Below are 16,786 nucleotides of genomic sequence, written 5' to 3'. Positions count from 1 at the left end.
CTCTTTTCCAACTGACAGATAAGTAAACAACTTCAGACTCTTCCCACAGTTTCAGTCTCCTTTTCCTTTAAGCTTTTTAGCATTAATATCGATCCACTGGGTAGCGTCCTCCGGCTTCTGGAAAAAATGAATTTTATCAAACGCCACCACCCTCAGTCTTGCTGGGAACATCATGGAATACTGCACACCCAATTCCCTCAGCCGTCTCTTGATACCCGTGAACATCATCCGTTGTTTCTGCACCAGAGTAGAATAGTCTGGGTATATAGCAATCTTTTGGCCTTCAACTGTCAGATCCGTCATGTCTCTGGCCTTCCTCAGTATAATGTCTCTGTCTCTATAGTTTAGAATTTTGGCGAGCATGGTACGGGGATTCGCTCCAGGGACAGGTGGTTTCGGCGGGACCCTATGCGCTCATTCTACCGCAAACACTTTTGTTAGCGCCATATCTCCAAATGTCTCTAACAGCCATTTTTCAATATATTCCGTTGGATTCCTCCCTTCAGCTTTTTCAGGGATGCCCACTATGCGAATATTATTTCTTCTGGACCTGTTCTCAAGGTCCTCATTTTTCGCAGCCAATTCAGCTATTGCTTGAGTGAACTTTTTCTCTGCTTTTTGCAGCTGTACTATATGATCTTCTGCAGTGCTCACTCTCTCCTCTACCTCCCCCACACGTTTGTCAATCTTCTGCATGGCTGCGTTTATCTGGGCTGTGTCCCCCTTAACCTCCTGTATCTGTATGGTCAGAGATTGTTTACATGAAGAGACTAGCGCAAAAACGTCTCTTAGGGTAGGCTCAGCTTCTGGCGCCATTTCCTCGGGTCCCCCTTCTGCCACCGCCATTTTACTCTCCTTTCTCCCCTGTTGTACCTCATGTTCTCCTGCTGGGCTCTCCTCCTCCTCTTCGGTATCAGCTCCGGCTCCCTCCTCTGCGGCCTCCGCTCTCGCAAACTGCTGGAGCTTTGCCGCTACCTCCATGCGCTTTCTGCATGCGGCGTTCTCCTTGTCTGCCTTTTCCCTCAAGTCGGCGCCATCTTGGATTGCGCCTGCATCCCCGGCTCCCGCGTCCTTCTGCCGTCTCCTGGTCATGTTCGTCGGTTCCAGCGCTACCGAACAGCACCGCCGGCCTCTCCAAGTCTCCCCGCAGCCAGTAAGCCCCCGCAGGGACCAAACAGCAGCGGCTCTGCAGGATTTTACAATATACAGCGGCGGGAGCTCACAGCCGCACGTCCGCTCACATGGACTCTCAGGCCACGCCCCACCCATCCTGTGTCTGAATTCCCATATGGTCTTGCCGATGTATTCCATACTGCTGTCGCAGGTAGCCTTATGGATCATCCTTTGGGTGCAGCAATTGATCAAATGTAGGATCTTGTAGTCCCTACCCATTACAATACTCTTGAAGATGTTACCCAGTTTAATAAGCGGAGATGGCACACAGCTGCCACATTTGAGGCACCCTTTCACATCGTTCGTCATTCAAGTGGATGCCTTTGGCTTCTTAAAGGGAACCTGTCACCCCGTTTTTTCAAGAAGAGCTAAAAATAGCGTTAAATAGGGGCAGAGCTGTGCATTATTTTAGTGTATTTTGTGAGCCTTTATTCCCCACATATGCTGCCGAAATACCTTTGTAAAGTCGCCGTTTTGGGCTGTCACTCACGCTGGTCAGGTCATATGGGCATGGTGACAGCGCTGTTTCTCCCCCAGATCTCCGTTGGTGGCGTAGTGGTGTGCGCATGTCCAAGTGGCGAATCCACTGCGCAGCTTGAAGGAAAATAGCGCGATCTGCGCTATTCAGCCGTTTATCGGTGGGCGCGGCCATCTTTGTGAGGCCGCACTTGCGCAATGGTTCTTCTCGGTTCCCGTGGCTTCAGGAAAATGGCCGCGGGATGCCGCGCGTGCGCAGATGGCGATCGCGGCGGCCATTTTCCTGCAGCCCCGGGAAGCCGAGAAGAACCATCTGCGCACACGAGGCCTCACAAAGATGGCCGCGCCCACCGATAAACGGCTGAATAGCGCAGATCGCGCTATTTTCCTTCAAGCTGCGCAGTGGATTCGCCACTTGGACATGCGCACACCACTACGCCACCAACGGAAATCTGGGGGAGAAACAGCGCTGTCACCACGCCCATATGACCTGACCAGCGTGAGTGACAGCCCAAAACGGCGACTTTACAAAGGTATTTCGGCAGCATAGGTGGGGAATAAAGGCTCCAAAATACACTAATGTAAAGCACAGATCTGCCCCTATTTAACGCTATTTTTAGCTCTTCTTGAAAAAACGGGGTGACAGGTTCCCTTTAAAATGGCTGTGCACCAATCATTGAGTCATCTCCCTTTTCTATAGGTAATTTGAGAGTGATCAGTTAATTTATGACCAATATCAGAGTCCATCAGGAGGATTGGTTAGTGTTTGATCCCACTGTCAGTTTTCTGACCTCAAAAAAAAAAAAGAGGGAAATGATCTCCACTACCTGCAACAGGCCCTTTACCATGGTTGGAGTTCATTTTTCCCCATTCTTTTTCAGGCAGCATTGTTATATTTTGATAACAGGTTGCAACAATTTAGAAGCTCAGAAAGAGAATAATTGATTTTGCACAAAATTTATGAACTACATGCGCCATTTTGATGATTGCTCCCACAAGACAGAAAAAAAAAAGGAAAAAAAAAAAAAAAGGAATAATAATAATAATAATAATAATTAAAAACAAAATAATGACTTGGGCCCATATAGTTCACACTGTGCAGCACAGCCCCTTCCATAACCCAGCAAAATAACTTTCATTTAAAATACCCAAGGGCGAGTTCAGACTTTCTGGCACAATACCTTGCCAACCGAGGAAAGAGTTTTTGAGGAATTACCTTCTCGTTGGGATGCCCGTGAAGTATGCTTCTCAAACAGGGAGCCCAGATCACTATGATGACAAGGAGAGCTAGATGGTCTGGAGTCAGAAGAAGTAGGTGATGTGGTCACATCTGCGGGTAATACAGAACAAATAAGACATCTGCAAATTTCAGCTATTTTACCACATACACTTACCCACCTTTACCTTCCTCATAATCTTAGGTTAAAGGGACGCAATCACACAATTAAGTTATGGACACAATCACGATAAGAAGCGGCCATTAACATATTGAAAGTTGCTATAATGTCTACCTGCTGCCCAACAGCCCCAATTGCCATCCCAAATCATCGTCTACATTAAACCCCGAAAATTATTTGTTCTGAAATGAATAATGTATAAAAAAGTCACAAGTTTTGGCACAAGTCTGTTCTACACCAATATCTGCTACTTTACCCTGCTCATTTGAAAAGGAAGGGGGGGCAGGCCTCCAGTAGCCTGTTAGAAACCTATTATAGGAATTGATCAAAGGGGTCTTACTGAAGTCATACTTATGGGGGAGAAACACAGGAAGCCATATGACCACTTTTGTACTACATCTCGGCAGATCTCCAAGCGGACAAGAGATAGAGTCGCTTCGTGTGCCAATACTTTCTATTGTCCTCTACAGAAGGAAATACAGATGATTCTCAAAGTTATCATCAAAAAGTTAATTTATTTCAGTTCTTCAATACAAAAAGTGAATCTCACATTATATAGAGTCATTGCAAACAGAGTGATCTATTTCAAGTGTTTATTTCTGTTAATGATTATGGCTTACAGTCAATGAAAATCTAAGTTCTCAGTGAATTACAATAATTAAAAAAAAAACACCTGCAAAGGCTTCCAAAGTGTTTAAAAAGGTCCCTTAGTCTGTTTCACTATGTTTTACTAGGCTCCACAATCATGGGGAAGACTGCTGACTTTACAGATGTCCAGAAGGCAGTCACGGACACACTCCACAAGGAGGGTAAGCTACAGAAGGTCATTGCTAAAGAAGCTGGCTGTTCACGAAGTGCTGTATCCAAGCATATTAATGGAAAGTTGTGTGGTAGAAAAAGGTGCACAAGCAACCGGGATAACTGCAGCCTTGAAAAGGATTGTTAAGAAAAGGCCATTCAAAAATTTGGGGGAGATTCACAAGGAGTGGACTGCTTCTGGAGTCATTGCTTTAAGAGCCACCACACACAGACGTATCCAGGACATGGGCTACAAGTGTCGCATTCCTTGTATCAAGCCACTCATGACCAATAGACAAAGCTAGAAGCATCTTACCTGGGCCAAGGAGAAATACAACTGGACTGATGCTCAGTGGTCCAAGGTGTTGTTTTCAGGTGAAAGTAAATTTTGCATTTCATTTGGAAATCAAGGTCCCAGAGTCTGGAGGAAGAGTGGAGAGGCCACAATCCAAGCTGCATGAGGTCTAGTGTGAAGTTTCCACAATCAGTGATGGTTTGGGGAGCCATGTCATCAGTGTAGGTCCACTGTGTTTTATCAAGACCAAATTCAGCGCAGCCATCTACCAGGAAATTTTAGAGCACTTCATGCTTCCGTATGCCAACAAGCTTTTTGGAGATGGAAATTTCATTCTCCAGCAGGACTAGGCACCTGTCCACACTGCCAAAAGTACCAATACCGGGTTTAAAAACAACAGTATCACGGTGCTCGATTGGCCAGCAAACTCTTCTGACCTTAACCCCATAGAGATGAGAGACACCAGACCCAACAATGCAGGTGAGCTGAAGGCTGCTATCAAAGCAACCTGGGCTTCCATAACACCTCAGCAGTGCCACAGGCTGATCGCCTCCATGCCAGGCCGCATTGATGCAGTAACTGATGCAAAAGGAGCCCCCACCAAGTATTGAGTGCATTTACTGAACATACATTTCAGTGAGCCAACAGTTTGAATTTTAACGTCATTTTTCAAGCTGGTGTTATAGAGTATTCTAATTTGTTGAGATAATAACTTTTGGGTTTTCATTGGCTATAAGCCATAATCGTCAACATTAACAAAAATAAACACTTGAAATACAGGGGTTGGACCAAATAATGGAAACAACTAACATTTTGGCATCATAATCTTTGAACATGTTATATACATGCAAACCGTGACATATGGTAATGTTTTGTAGTTGATTATTTGTGTTATGTGATATGTGTATGTAAATTAACTGTTTGTTTTGCTGAACTGTAAGAACATTGATGAAAACCTGATACCAATGGCAGACCTCTCGGATTTTCAAAGAGGCCAAATTGTTCGTGCTCGTATGGCAGGCGCTAGTGTAACAAAGTGCCCGAATGCTTGACGTGTCAAGAGGTACTGTGTCCAAAGTAATGACTGCGTTTGAAAGAGAAGGAAAAACGTCCGCAGCAAAGCATAGGTCCGGCCGAAAGTCGAAGTTGACAGAGAGACCGTCGGACTCTAAAGCGAATTGTGAGAGAATCGCAAGACCACGGCTCCGAAAATCACTGCTGAGCTCAATGAACACCTACAGAACCCAGTTTGCACGAAAACGGTTAGTCGGGAGCTGCACGGAAGAGCTGCAATTAGAAAACCGCTGCTCTCAATGACAAATGTTTCCAAGCATTTAGTGGTGTAGAAACCTCCAGAATTGGTCCCTCGAGCAGTGGAAACATGTGATATTCTCAGACGAATCATCGTTTACCCTATTTCTGACCTCTGGCCGAGTGTACGTTTGGAGACAGCCAAAAGAAGCATTCCATCCAGACTGCCTTCTCCCAACCGTAAAACATAGCGGAGGTTCTGTGATGATCTGGTGGGCTATTTCGTGGAGATCCGCCGGGCCAATGATATCCCTTCATGGAAGAATTAACAGCCGAGATTATTTAGGCATTTTGGGCGACCAAGTGCATCCAATGGTTCAAGCACTGTTCCCGGAGGGGGACGCCATCTTTCAGGATGATAATGCACCAATTCATACAGCTAGAATCGTTAAAGCATGGCACAAGGAACATTCTAATGAAGTTGAGCATCTCATCTGGCCCCCACAAATCCCCAGACCTCAACATTATTGAGCATTTATGATCGATTTTAGAGATTATTATTATTATACATTATTATTATACATTTTTATAGCGCCATTTATTCCATGGCACTTTACATGTGAATACGGGGCAAATATAGACAAATACATTAAACATGAGCAGATAACAAGGCACACGAGTACATAAGGAGGGAGGACCCTGCCCGCGAGGGCTCACAGTCTGCAGGGGGTGGGTGAGGATACACTAGGAGAGGGAAAAGCTGGCTGTGCGGCTGTTCAGTAGGTTGAGGATCACTGCAGGCTGTAGGCTTGTCGGAAGAGATGAGTCTTCAGGTTCTTTTTGAAGGTTCCTATGGTAGGCGCAAGTCTGATGTGTTGGGGTAGAGAGTTCCAGAGTATGGGGGAAGCACGGGAGAAGTCTTGGATGCGGTTATGGGAAGAAGAGATGAGAGGGGAGTAGAGAAGGAGGTCTTGTGAGGATCGGAGGTTGCGTGTAGGTAGGTACCGGGAGACCATGTCACAGATGTATGGAGGAGACAGGTTGTGGATGGCTTTGTATGTCAGTGTGAGGGTTTTGAACTGTAGTCTCTGGGCGATAGGAAGCCAGTGAAGGGCTTGACACAGGGGAGAGGCTAGGGAATAGCGGGGGGACAGGTGGATTAGTCGGGCAGCAGAGTGTAGGATGGATTGGAGTGGTGCCAGAGTGCTAGAGGGGAGTCCAGAGAGTAGGAGGTTGCAGTAGTCGAGGCGGGAGATGATAAGGGCATGCACTAGCGTTTTTGCAGTGTTGCAGTCAAGGAAAGCACGGATCCGGGAAATATTTTTGAGTTTGAGACGACAGGAGGAGGCAAGGGCTTGGATATGTGGCTTGAAAGAGAGGGCAGAGTCGAGGATCACCCCGAGACACCGGGCGTGTGGGACTGGGGATAGTGAGCAGCCATTGACATTGATGGATAGATGTGGTGGAGGGGTAGAGTGAGATGGGGGAAAGATGATGAATTCTGTTTTGTCCATGTTCAGTTGTAGAAAGCGAGCAGAAAAGAAGGCTGAAATGGCAGACAGACAGTGCGGGATTTTGGTAAGCAAGGAGGAGAGGTCCGGTCCGGAGAGGTAGATCTGCGTGTCGTCAGCGTAGAGATGGTACTGCATACCGTGGGATTCTATGAGCTGTCCCAGGCCGAAAGTGTAGATGGAGAAGAGTAGGGGTCCTAGAACAGAGCCTTGAGGAACACCGACTGACAAGGGGCGAAGTGAGGAGGTGGTGTGGGGGAGGGAGACACTGAATGTTCGGTCTGTCAGATATGACGAGATCCAGGAAAGGGCCAAGTCTGTGATGCCAAGGGATGAGAGGATTTGTAGCAAAAGGGAGTGGTCGACAGTGTCAAAGGCAGAAGACAAGTCCAGGAGAAGGAGGACAGAGTAGTGTCGCTTGCTCCTGGCAGTTAGTAGGTCATTGGTGACTTTAGTTAGGGCAGTTTCAGTTGAGTGATGGGAACGGAAGCCTGATTGTAACCGATCAAAGAGGGAGCAGGAGGAGAAGTGGGAGGACAGTTCAAGATGGACGTGTTGCTCCAGCTTCAAGTTGCTCCAGATTCAAGTTAGATATCGATTTCCGCCGCCACCGTCGCTCAAAGAACTGGAGGGTGTTTTAACTGCAGAATAGGCTAAAATTGCTTTGGAAACAATTCACACCATGTATGAATCCATACCTCGGAGAATTGAGGCTGTAATCGCAGCAAAAGGTGGACCTACACCATATTAAACTAAATTTTGTTGAGGTTTCCAGGTGTTTCCATTATTTGGTCCAACCCCTGTAGATCAGTCCGTTTGTAATGACTCTATATAATATATGAGTTTCACTTTTTGTATTGAAGAACTGAAATAAATTAAATTTTTGGTGATATTCTAACTTTTTGAGAAGCACCTGTATTTCCTTCTTTACACACTGGAAACAGCAAAGTGTAGCAGGTTGTAAAAAAAAAAAAAAAATAAGAGTTCCAAGTGTCCTATTACACACAATCTGAAAATGTAGTTTCTTCTACCTGACGTGGAAGCTGTTCTTCTTGCTCTCAAGATGGGGTAACTGCCAACCTCTAGGGACTTGGTTAGGTCCAAATCGTGCAAGATTAACAGATAACCAGAGGAAGTAGAAATCAGCATTTTTGAACAGTCGGGGGTCAGCCTCATGCGCATCAGGAAACGAGTGTGAAAGAATTTTTTGTGCGGACAGCCATCCTCAGTACACCTGTAAAATGCAAGCAATGAAAAAGTAAAACAATGGGACAGGGAAAAACTGTATACAAAAAAAAAAAAAAAAAAAATAAATAAAAAAAATCGCCCAAGAAACTGGTTACGACATGTAAGCAAATTTCCCTTCGGTTCCAGTATTGAACGGAATACATTATTGGCACCATTGTTTATTATGTAAAAGGGACAAAATGACAATACATTGTATATACACACACACTTATACGAGTACCAATATAATATTTAACAGTTCTAGCACTGTCATAACCTGACTTATTGCCAGCTCATCTCAAGCTCCTGTCTGCAGCAACATAGCGAGCGGGCGGACGCAAACAGAGATGAGAACTGACAAAGACTCTATGGCTATGTTCACATATTGCGTTTTTTTTCTGCAGGCAAAACCTGCTCTCTTGGCAGTAATGAAGCTGCTTACAAAAAGCAGTTTTTCTGCATTTTTCAGGACCCCAAAGCTCAGACTTGCTTCTACCACAGAAACCTGAACAATACAAGGTTTTAGGTCACCAATGCAAGACATAAGTGAAACCATAAAACCATTTTGGAAAAAAAAAAGTGTAATTTGAGCAATTTATTTAGTGGAAAAAGATTTTTATGTCTAAAAAAAAAAAAAAATAGTGACTATTCCGAAAAAGAAAGATATATATCTTGGTACCGTATTAGCCAGTAGATAGAAAAATATTTAGAATTGAGAGTCCTCAGTGGCTGATACCTTTTTAATGGCTAACTGAAAAGATGGTAACAAATTGCAAGGTTTCAAGACTACATAGGTCTCTTCATCTTGTTTTAGTCTTTGCCTGATGAAGAGACCTGTGTAGTCTGGAAAGCTTGCAATTTGTTACCATCTTTTCAGTTAGCCATTAAAAAGGTATTAACCACTGAGGACCCTCAATTCTAAATATTTTTCTATTCCGAACAAAAAAGTTCACGAGTTTATGAAAAAAAAAAAAAAAAAAATACATTAATTACAAGCGTATCAGCAGGGGAGGTGAAATAGTAGGGAATTGTTTACCTAAGACATCAGCAGTGCATTGAGTTTGTAGGACACTGTTTACTTTACACTTTGGTCGGCCTCGAGTTGATCTGGTATTGTTCAATTTCACACCTTGGTCAGCTAATGCTTACTTTACACATACAGTATCACTAATTTACTTAAACTGCACTAATCCTAACTGCCATTCTCAGGTGAGGAAACAGACAGTTTAAACTTGGGAAAACGGAGGGCTTCACATACTGCTTAACCTGTCTTTTTTTCACTAAAAACGCAGCAAAACCCGACACCTGCGTTTTTTGCTGTGTTTTTGCATATATGTTTGCTCATTAGCTTATCAGAATACTGCATTTGGCATGAGAAGCTACATCAGCCTCGGATAATGTATATATAGGTGTACAAAAATTGTGTCAGCAGATTCAAATTGCAGCATAAAATCCTGTACTCACCTATTTGTATCCCAGATTATGACGTTGCCATCAAATCCAGACGTTACCAAAAGCCTTGTATTGGTATCAAATTCGATGTTCTTTACCCAGCTGGTATGCCCATGTAAAGTGCACACCTTAGTGTTCAGCTTTCTCAGGTCCCACAGGGCTATTGTGGTGTCATCTGAGCAGGTGGCAAACATTCTGTTGTCCAGGAATCTGCACAAAAAGGAAAAACGGTTTTTATTCTGAACTTTAACTGCTGCATGTTACCCTGTCATGGCCTAACAGGGAAGAATTAATAGGGTATGTGCACAGAGTCCTGCCTGCGCCTATCTCCAGGCCACGTCATTAGGCAGGATGAGGTCAGAGGCCCCGACTTGGTTATAGGTGGAGTTTGCAGAAATGGGATCCGCATCTATGGCACACACTGTGGATATGCTATAAATGCCTAAAGTGGGCATTACACCTTTAAAACACTTCATAAGGAAAACAAATTCTGTTTTTACAGAAGCCATGAGTTATAAGATGGATCCATATGTCTGGATACAATACTGTGGCATACTACCCTATTCTGACCGTCAAAAAACAAAACAAAAACAGAACTAAAACCTAATGGAATAAGAACTAGTGCAACAGAGCCTTAAAAAGGTTATCCCCTATCCATGTTTTAGGGGATAACCCAAGAGCCCCATTGTGGTGGATGAGGCAAAGGTGCAGACACTCTACCTCTGCTCTATTTCTGGTCAATGGGACTGTTGGAAATAGCTGAGCGTTCAGCTCCGCTTTCTCTGGCAGAACTAAAAACAATAGATGAAGAAGTGGCCGAGTGTGCTCCTTTCCACTCATTCAAGACAGGACTCTACACAGACTATTCCTCTGAGTCCCTGAGCCTCGTTCTTGGGATTGCTGGCTCAGAGGTGGTACCCCTAGAAATCAGTATATTACTCCATAGTCTGTGACTGTGGATAAAATACATCATTGGGAAAACCCCATTAACCTTTGAGTCACGGGATCTACAAAGAGCCTTATTAGGCGCAGGTTCATCTGCTCATCTTTACAAGCTTTTAGTAACATGCACACAAATCCTGATGTTTAAAAGAGTGGCGATAAACAAAAATTCATACAGCCCCCTTCCCCTCCCCCCCCCCCCCCGGGGTCACTGGAAGGCTGAGTAGGGATACAGATGACAGTAACATGTTGTGATCCATCTTTCTGGCTGCTTATGGCTTCTCCTACCTTTAACCAGGCACAGAACCAGAAAGGAAACCTTTTTAGGCTATGTGCACACGTTGTGGATTTTGATGCGTGTTTTTGCATCAAATCTGCAGTGTAGAGCATGTTATGTTATATTATACATGTACTTGGCTGTAAAAGGGTTAACAACCTTTGAAACCATCCATTTTTTATTGTCCCAATACATCTAAAAAAAAACAAAACAACAACCCCTAGCAACTTTGTGGGCTGCTGGAATGTAAACAAATGCATCTCCATGGTAACAGACTACAAGTAGTCTGCTCCTGCAGTGATACTCCCTTCTGTATTCTAATTTTTACTAACAAACACACGTGGTTAAAAGAAGGTTTAGGGTACTAATGAAACTGGGTCCAAACTGCAGCTGAAACTGAAATCATCCAGGTGGGCCATTGGCTACTCAATTTTTAACCCCTTCACGACATGACTTATAGTTACGTCATATGTCGTGTCCATGACTCAGCACCAGAGCCCGCATCTTTCCCCGCACATGACAGCTGATTTAATTGCCGATGGGTTGTCATGGCATCCGGGGGTTTCCTATCATTATGATACTCCTGTGAATGTTGGCTCGTGCCTGGAGTTCACAGAAGATCGTGATTTCTGCTATATGTAGAATTGCTGACGCCCTGCGATGTATAGCACAGGGGATCGGACGATCGCAGTTTCAAGTCTCCTAAGGGGACTAGTAAATAAAGTAAAAAGTGAGACAAAAAAGTTTTTGAAAATCTATGAAAAAAAAAAAAAAAAAAAAAAAACACAAAAATTAATATCTCCTTCCTTTTGCCACATTGAACATAAAAGAAAAAAAAATCCACAAATTTGGTATTGCTGTATTCAGAAATGTCTGATCAAAATATATAGTAAATGAATCTGATCGGTAAACAGCGTAATGAGAAAAAAATAAAATAAACTGAAAAGCCAGAATTACATTTTTTTTGCTGCCCTTTTCCATAGGCTCTGCTAGAATTTCGCTCTACTTGCCGATTCCAGCGTAGTCACATGATCGCTCACATGCGATTTGCAGACTTGTGGTCATGTGACTACCAATGTCTCCTCCTGCTTCTGTCAATTGAAAATGACCACAAGGAGAGAACTCCTATAAAGCTCCTATAGAAAACCGCAGTTGTAAAACCGCAGTGAAATCCGCAGCAAAACCGCGGTAAATACGCGATAAATCTGCAGCAAATACGCAGCGCTTTTGCCCTGCAGATTTATCAAATCTGCTGCGGAGAAATCCGCTGTGGACCATTATACGTGTGCACATAGCCTTAGATGGCATGTGACCGTAAGTATGCAAATTGTAAATATGAGGTCATGTAGGAATTCTGGGGAATCCTGACAGTGTGCACACCACATGCTGTCACAATTCAGCAATCTACCGTCACATAGAATGACTGCAGACTTTTATTGGCAAGCCTGGACAAGCCCTTTAAGGCACCCTACATTGTGTCTCCATCAGTGATCTACAACTATTTAAGAAAAAAAAAAAAATATAGCACACCCGGCCCTGACTGACAGCCAGCCCCAATGAGCGATAGTCAGTCAGGGCCGGGTGTGCTCAGTATACTCAGAGCTGTGACTGAACCTGCAACGGTGCCGCCGCTGTGACTGAATCCGGAACGCTGATGGGGACAATAAAGTTTGTTTCCTCCCTGCAGCGTTCAGAAAAGTGCAGGTGATAGACAAGTTAATAACTCTAAAGTACCGTATATACTCGAGTATAAGCCGAGATTTTCAGCCCAAATTTTTGGGCTGAGAGTGCCCCTCTCGGCTTATACTTGAGTCAAGGTGGGTGGCAGGGTCGGCGGGTGAGGGCGCTGAGGCATACTCACCTAGTCCCGGCGCTCCTGACCCTCCCCCTGCCGTCCCACGGTCTTCGGGTGCCGCAGCTCTTCCCCTGTTCAGCAGTCACGTGGGACCGCTCATTAGAGAAATGAATATGGACTCCACTCCCATAGGGGTGGAGCCACATATTCATTCCTCTGAGCGGTGCCGGTGACCGCTGACAGGAAGAGCTGCGGCACCCGGAGACAGTGTGACAGGCAGGGGCAGCGTCAGGAGCGCCGGGACTAGGTGAGTATTTTATATTCACCTGTCTGCGTTCCACACGCCGGGCGCCGCTCTGTCTTCGCGTCCTCTTGCAGTGACTGTGCAGGTCAGAGGGCGCGATGACGCATATAGTGTGCGCGGCGCCCTCTGCCTGATCAGTCAGAGCAGAGAGACGTCGGGAGCTGCAAGCAAGAGAGGGGAGTGAGTATGGCATTTTTTTTTTTTTATTATTGCAGCAGCAATGGCACAGCTTTATACGGAGCATCTCTGGGGCAATAATGAACGGTGCAGAGCATACAGGGCACAGCTATGGGGCAAAAATGAACGGTGCAGAGCACTATATGGCACAGCTATGGGGCAAAAATGAACGGTGCAGAACACTATATGGCAGAGCTATGGGGCAAGAATGAACGGTGCAGGGAACTATATGGCACAGCTATGGGGCAATAATGAACGGTGCAGAGCACTATATGGCACAGCTATGGGGCAAAAATGAACGGTGCAGAGCACTATATGGCACAGCTATGGGGCAAAAATGAACGGTGCAGAACACTATATGGCAGAGCTATGGGGCAAGAATGAACGGTGCAGGGAACTATATGGCACAGCTATGGGGCAATAATGAACGGTGCAGAGCACTGTATGGGGCACAGCTATGGGGCAAAAATGAACGGTGCAGAGCACTATATGGCACAGCTATGGGGCAAGAATGAACGGTGCAGAGCACTATATGGCAGAGCTATGGGGCAATAATGAACGGTGCAGAGCACTATATGGCACAGCTATGGGGTAAGAATGAACGGTGCAGAGCACTATATGGCACAGCTATGGGGCAAGAATGAACTGTGCAGAGCACTATATGGTACATCTATGGGGCAATAATGAACGGTGCAGAGCACTATATGGCACAGCTATGGGGCAATAATGAACGGTGCAGGGCACTATATAGCACAGCTTTCTATGGCACAGCTATGGGGCAATAATGAATGGTGCAGAGCACTATATGGCACACCTTTCTATGGTACATCTATGGGGCAATAATGAACGGTGCAGAGCACTATATGGCACAGCTATGGGGCCATAATGAACGGTATGGAGCATCTATGGGGCCATAATGAACGGTATGGAGCATCTATTTTTATTTTTGAAATTCACCGGTAGCTGCTCCATTTCCCACCCTAGGCTTATACTCGAGTCAATAAGTTTTCCCAGTTTTTTGTGGCAAAATTAGGGGGGGGGGGGTCGGCTTATACTCGGGTCGGCTTATACTCGAGTATATACGGTATATATGAATTACACCAGCGCCCTCAATGACAAGGGATAGCGACAAAATTATTTTGATTAACAAATAGGATACAGCTGCTGGCAAAACTCAGCATCCTGTGTGAAAAAACCCATATGCAAAATACTTAATACTAAAATCAAATGGTTTGCCGCGCTAATCCTTATAATGGTCACCTAATGAATATATAACCTTGAATGATGCCTAATAACTCTATTAACCTGCAAATTAACCCCATATCTGCAGGTAAATAGCCTTTTTTCTACTGACAGGTTCCCTTTAAAAAGCATCGCTCTCGGCAGCACATCACTGCGTAAATAGACACCTGCTGCCGAGAACAATGACCTATGTGCACAGAACGATCTATTATGGATTGTTCTGAGCAGATAGGACGCGCGGTCTGCCGGTCTATAGAACAAGCAGGTGGCCGGTTAACGGCCGCCAATGACTAGTGTAGACCGAGCATTACACCCAGAGCGCTCTCCGTTGGCTGTCACTGACCTGATGTTATTTACACAGTCTTCATGTGCTTCTGATAAGGTCTTTATGTGCTTTGAAGACAGAGGGTCAAATAGTAGGACTTCAGTCTGCTCACATGCCACTGTCAGTACAGAGCTAGGGAAAAGAACACACACAGGGTATAAGAAAGGATCACAGAACACCAATATCATCTACGACTTATATCTACCATACATATACATTATTAACAAACAGATATGGTGCTGGATTCCCTGATTCATAGAAACGCCAGTCAGCACCAGGACCTGCTAATATAGGATTATTATTGGGGACATCGGATCACTGAAGACTTATACTGGGGCAATGATTAACACGGCCGAGAACAAAGAGTACATTAATCATTTATCTGCTCTAAGACTCCTTGTGGAATATTTCATTCCCTGCACTCCGAATGACGGGTCAGTCCGCAGTACCAACCTGCTTCCTACTGTAAATTAATAGAGTCCTCTGCCCAGCACCCTCCACTATAGACAAGAGCAGCTGGGAGAACCCCACACACAGTGCTGGGCCAAGGCTTCAGGTGGAGCTGGAGAAAATAAAATAAACTATCCTGCCAGTAAGGGCACGTTCACACAGGTGAGCGTGAAGAAAGCTGCGCACATTCCGCATGTTTCTCCTGCATTCACCGGCCCACAGATTAATGATTGGCTGCAGCAGTCACGAGCGCGGTGCGATCACCACTGCAGACTATTCTATTAATTAATGGCACAGCACCCTTTACACGCCGTTCTTACCCGTCGGGGGAATACTCCAGGTTGAAGACTGCGCCATGAGTCCTTGTGCTCAGATTCACAGAGTCGGCTGGCTGAATGGCGTGGTACAGGCTAGTCATCGCCCTGTAGTTGTCCCGGGCTGGGTCCACACACAGACCCCGGCCCTGGCACCGGCCCCTCAGCCAGTAGAACAGGCTCCCGACTGCACAGCTCGCGGCGTTGTCGGGCGGCGGCTCCTCCGCAGGGGCGGGGCTAGTCGGCGGCCCCTCCCCCCTGCCGTCACTCCCAGCTTCCTCCGCTGCCTCCTCCGGCCTCTCGTCCCTGGGGCCGCTCATTCTCCCCGCTTCCGCACTGTGCGGTGTCCGCCTCCCTCAGCCGGAGACAGCCCGGAGCGCGGGAGGTGGCGCAGTGCACAGGAGCATCGCCGCACCCGCTGCGCCTTCCCCGCTACCTCGCGTCGGCTGCCCGAGGCTCCCAGTGCAGGAGTGTCGCTGGTCGTATGACGCGCCGCTCGCGGAGGGGATGGGCATCTTATTGCGTCACCATAGCGCGCCGACAGAACGCCCTCTGCTTCCCTGGTGCTGCATGCAGGCCAGGATGGCGGCTTCCATCAGTCACCGGCACCACAACACGTGTGTACGCGCACACAGGAAGTACGGGAGGCTATTGATACTAGTCACACGGTGCAATTGCCCAAAAGAAGCATGGCCGATGGAATACTTCCGGTGCTGGCGGTGGACTCTGACGTCACTGCGTTCTTCAGCAGCTGCGATCTGATTTGCTGAACGGTATGGCTGAAACTCGACTACAACCCTGCTTGTAGTGACCTCACGTCACTCCGTACCAGCCGGTAGTACTGCAAGAAACCGTACACAGTGACCCCCCGTTGTCCATAACAGCACAAGCTGCGATTCATTAACAGCACAGAAAGGAGGGTATGAGCGACATCTACTGGTCAAATTCGAATATTACTTGCACCTTCATCAATGAACTGTTGAGAGTTCAATGCTACTGTAGGCAATAGTGGGACCTTGGGAGAGCCTCCATCTGGGGGTCTGCACAAAATTAAAGGCTATTTAAAGGGACTCTGTCACCAAGTTGACAGCTATGAGACACGGCCACCACCTTTCAGGCCACCAACCCGGCCTTTAAGAAGAAAAATAACTTTTATTATACTCAAATGCGGGGCAGTCTCGGTCACCTCCCATCTTCTTATGATCGCAGTCCTTCTTGCTTCATGTGGATGATGCGTCGCTGCATCATCCACTCAGCCTGCTCGGCATCGCATTCCTGCGCAGGCGTGCTTATCTGCCCTGTTGAGAGCAGAGCAAAGTGCGCAGGCATCAGGAAAGGTCAGAGAGGCCCGACCCTGCACACTGCAGGACTTTGCAGAT

The 16,786-nt window shown here is 46.1% G+C and overlaps 1 protein-coding gene across 1 annotated transcript in view; it reads right to left on the bottom strand.

Moving 5' to 3' along the window:
* The window catches only part of DCAF10 (DDB1 and CUL4 associated factor 10), a 37,652-nt gene extending 21,570 nt beyond the window's left edge, over nt 1-16,082 (bottom strand). Inside the window, exons 1-5 of the mRNA XM_069767255.1 lie at nt 15,414-16,082; nt 14,662-14,775; nt 9,594-9,791; nt 7,934-8,136; nt 2,867-2,980 (exon numbers count right to left, since the gene is read on the bottom strand). Coding sequence (XP_069623356.1) covers nt 2,867-2,980; nt 7,934-8,136; nt 9,594-9,791; nt 14,662-14,775; nt 15,414-15,727 — 943 coding nt within the window. The 5' untranslated portion in view covers nt 15,728-16,082. The remainder of the gene's footprint in view (nt 1-2,866; nt 2,981-7,933; nt 8,137-9,593; nt 9,792-14,661; nt 14,776-15,413) is intronic.
* Nucleotides 16,083-16,786: the final 704 nt, after the last annotated feature.

The sequence above is a fragment of the Ranitomeya imitator genome, chromosome 1, assembly GCF_032444005.1.
Source record: "Ranitomeya imitator isolate aRanImi1 chromosome 1, aRanImi1.pri, whole genome shotgun sequence".
NCBI classification, from domain to species: domain Eukaryota; kingdom Metazoa; phylum Chordata; class Amphibia; order Anura; family Dendrobatidae; genus Ranitomeya; species Ranitomeya imitator.
The sequence above is the reverse complement of the archived record's forward strand: the minus strand, read 5'-3'. Positions and strand labels throughout refer to the sequence as shown.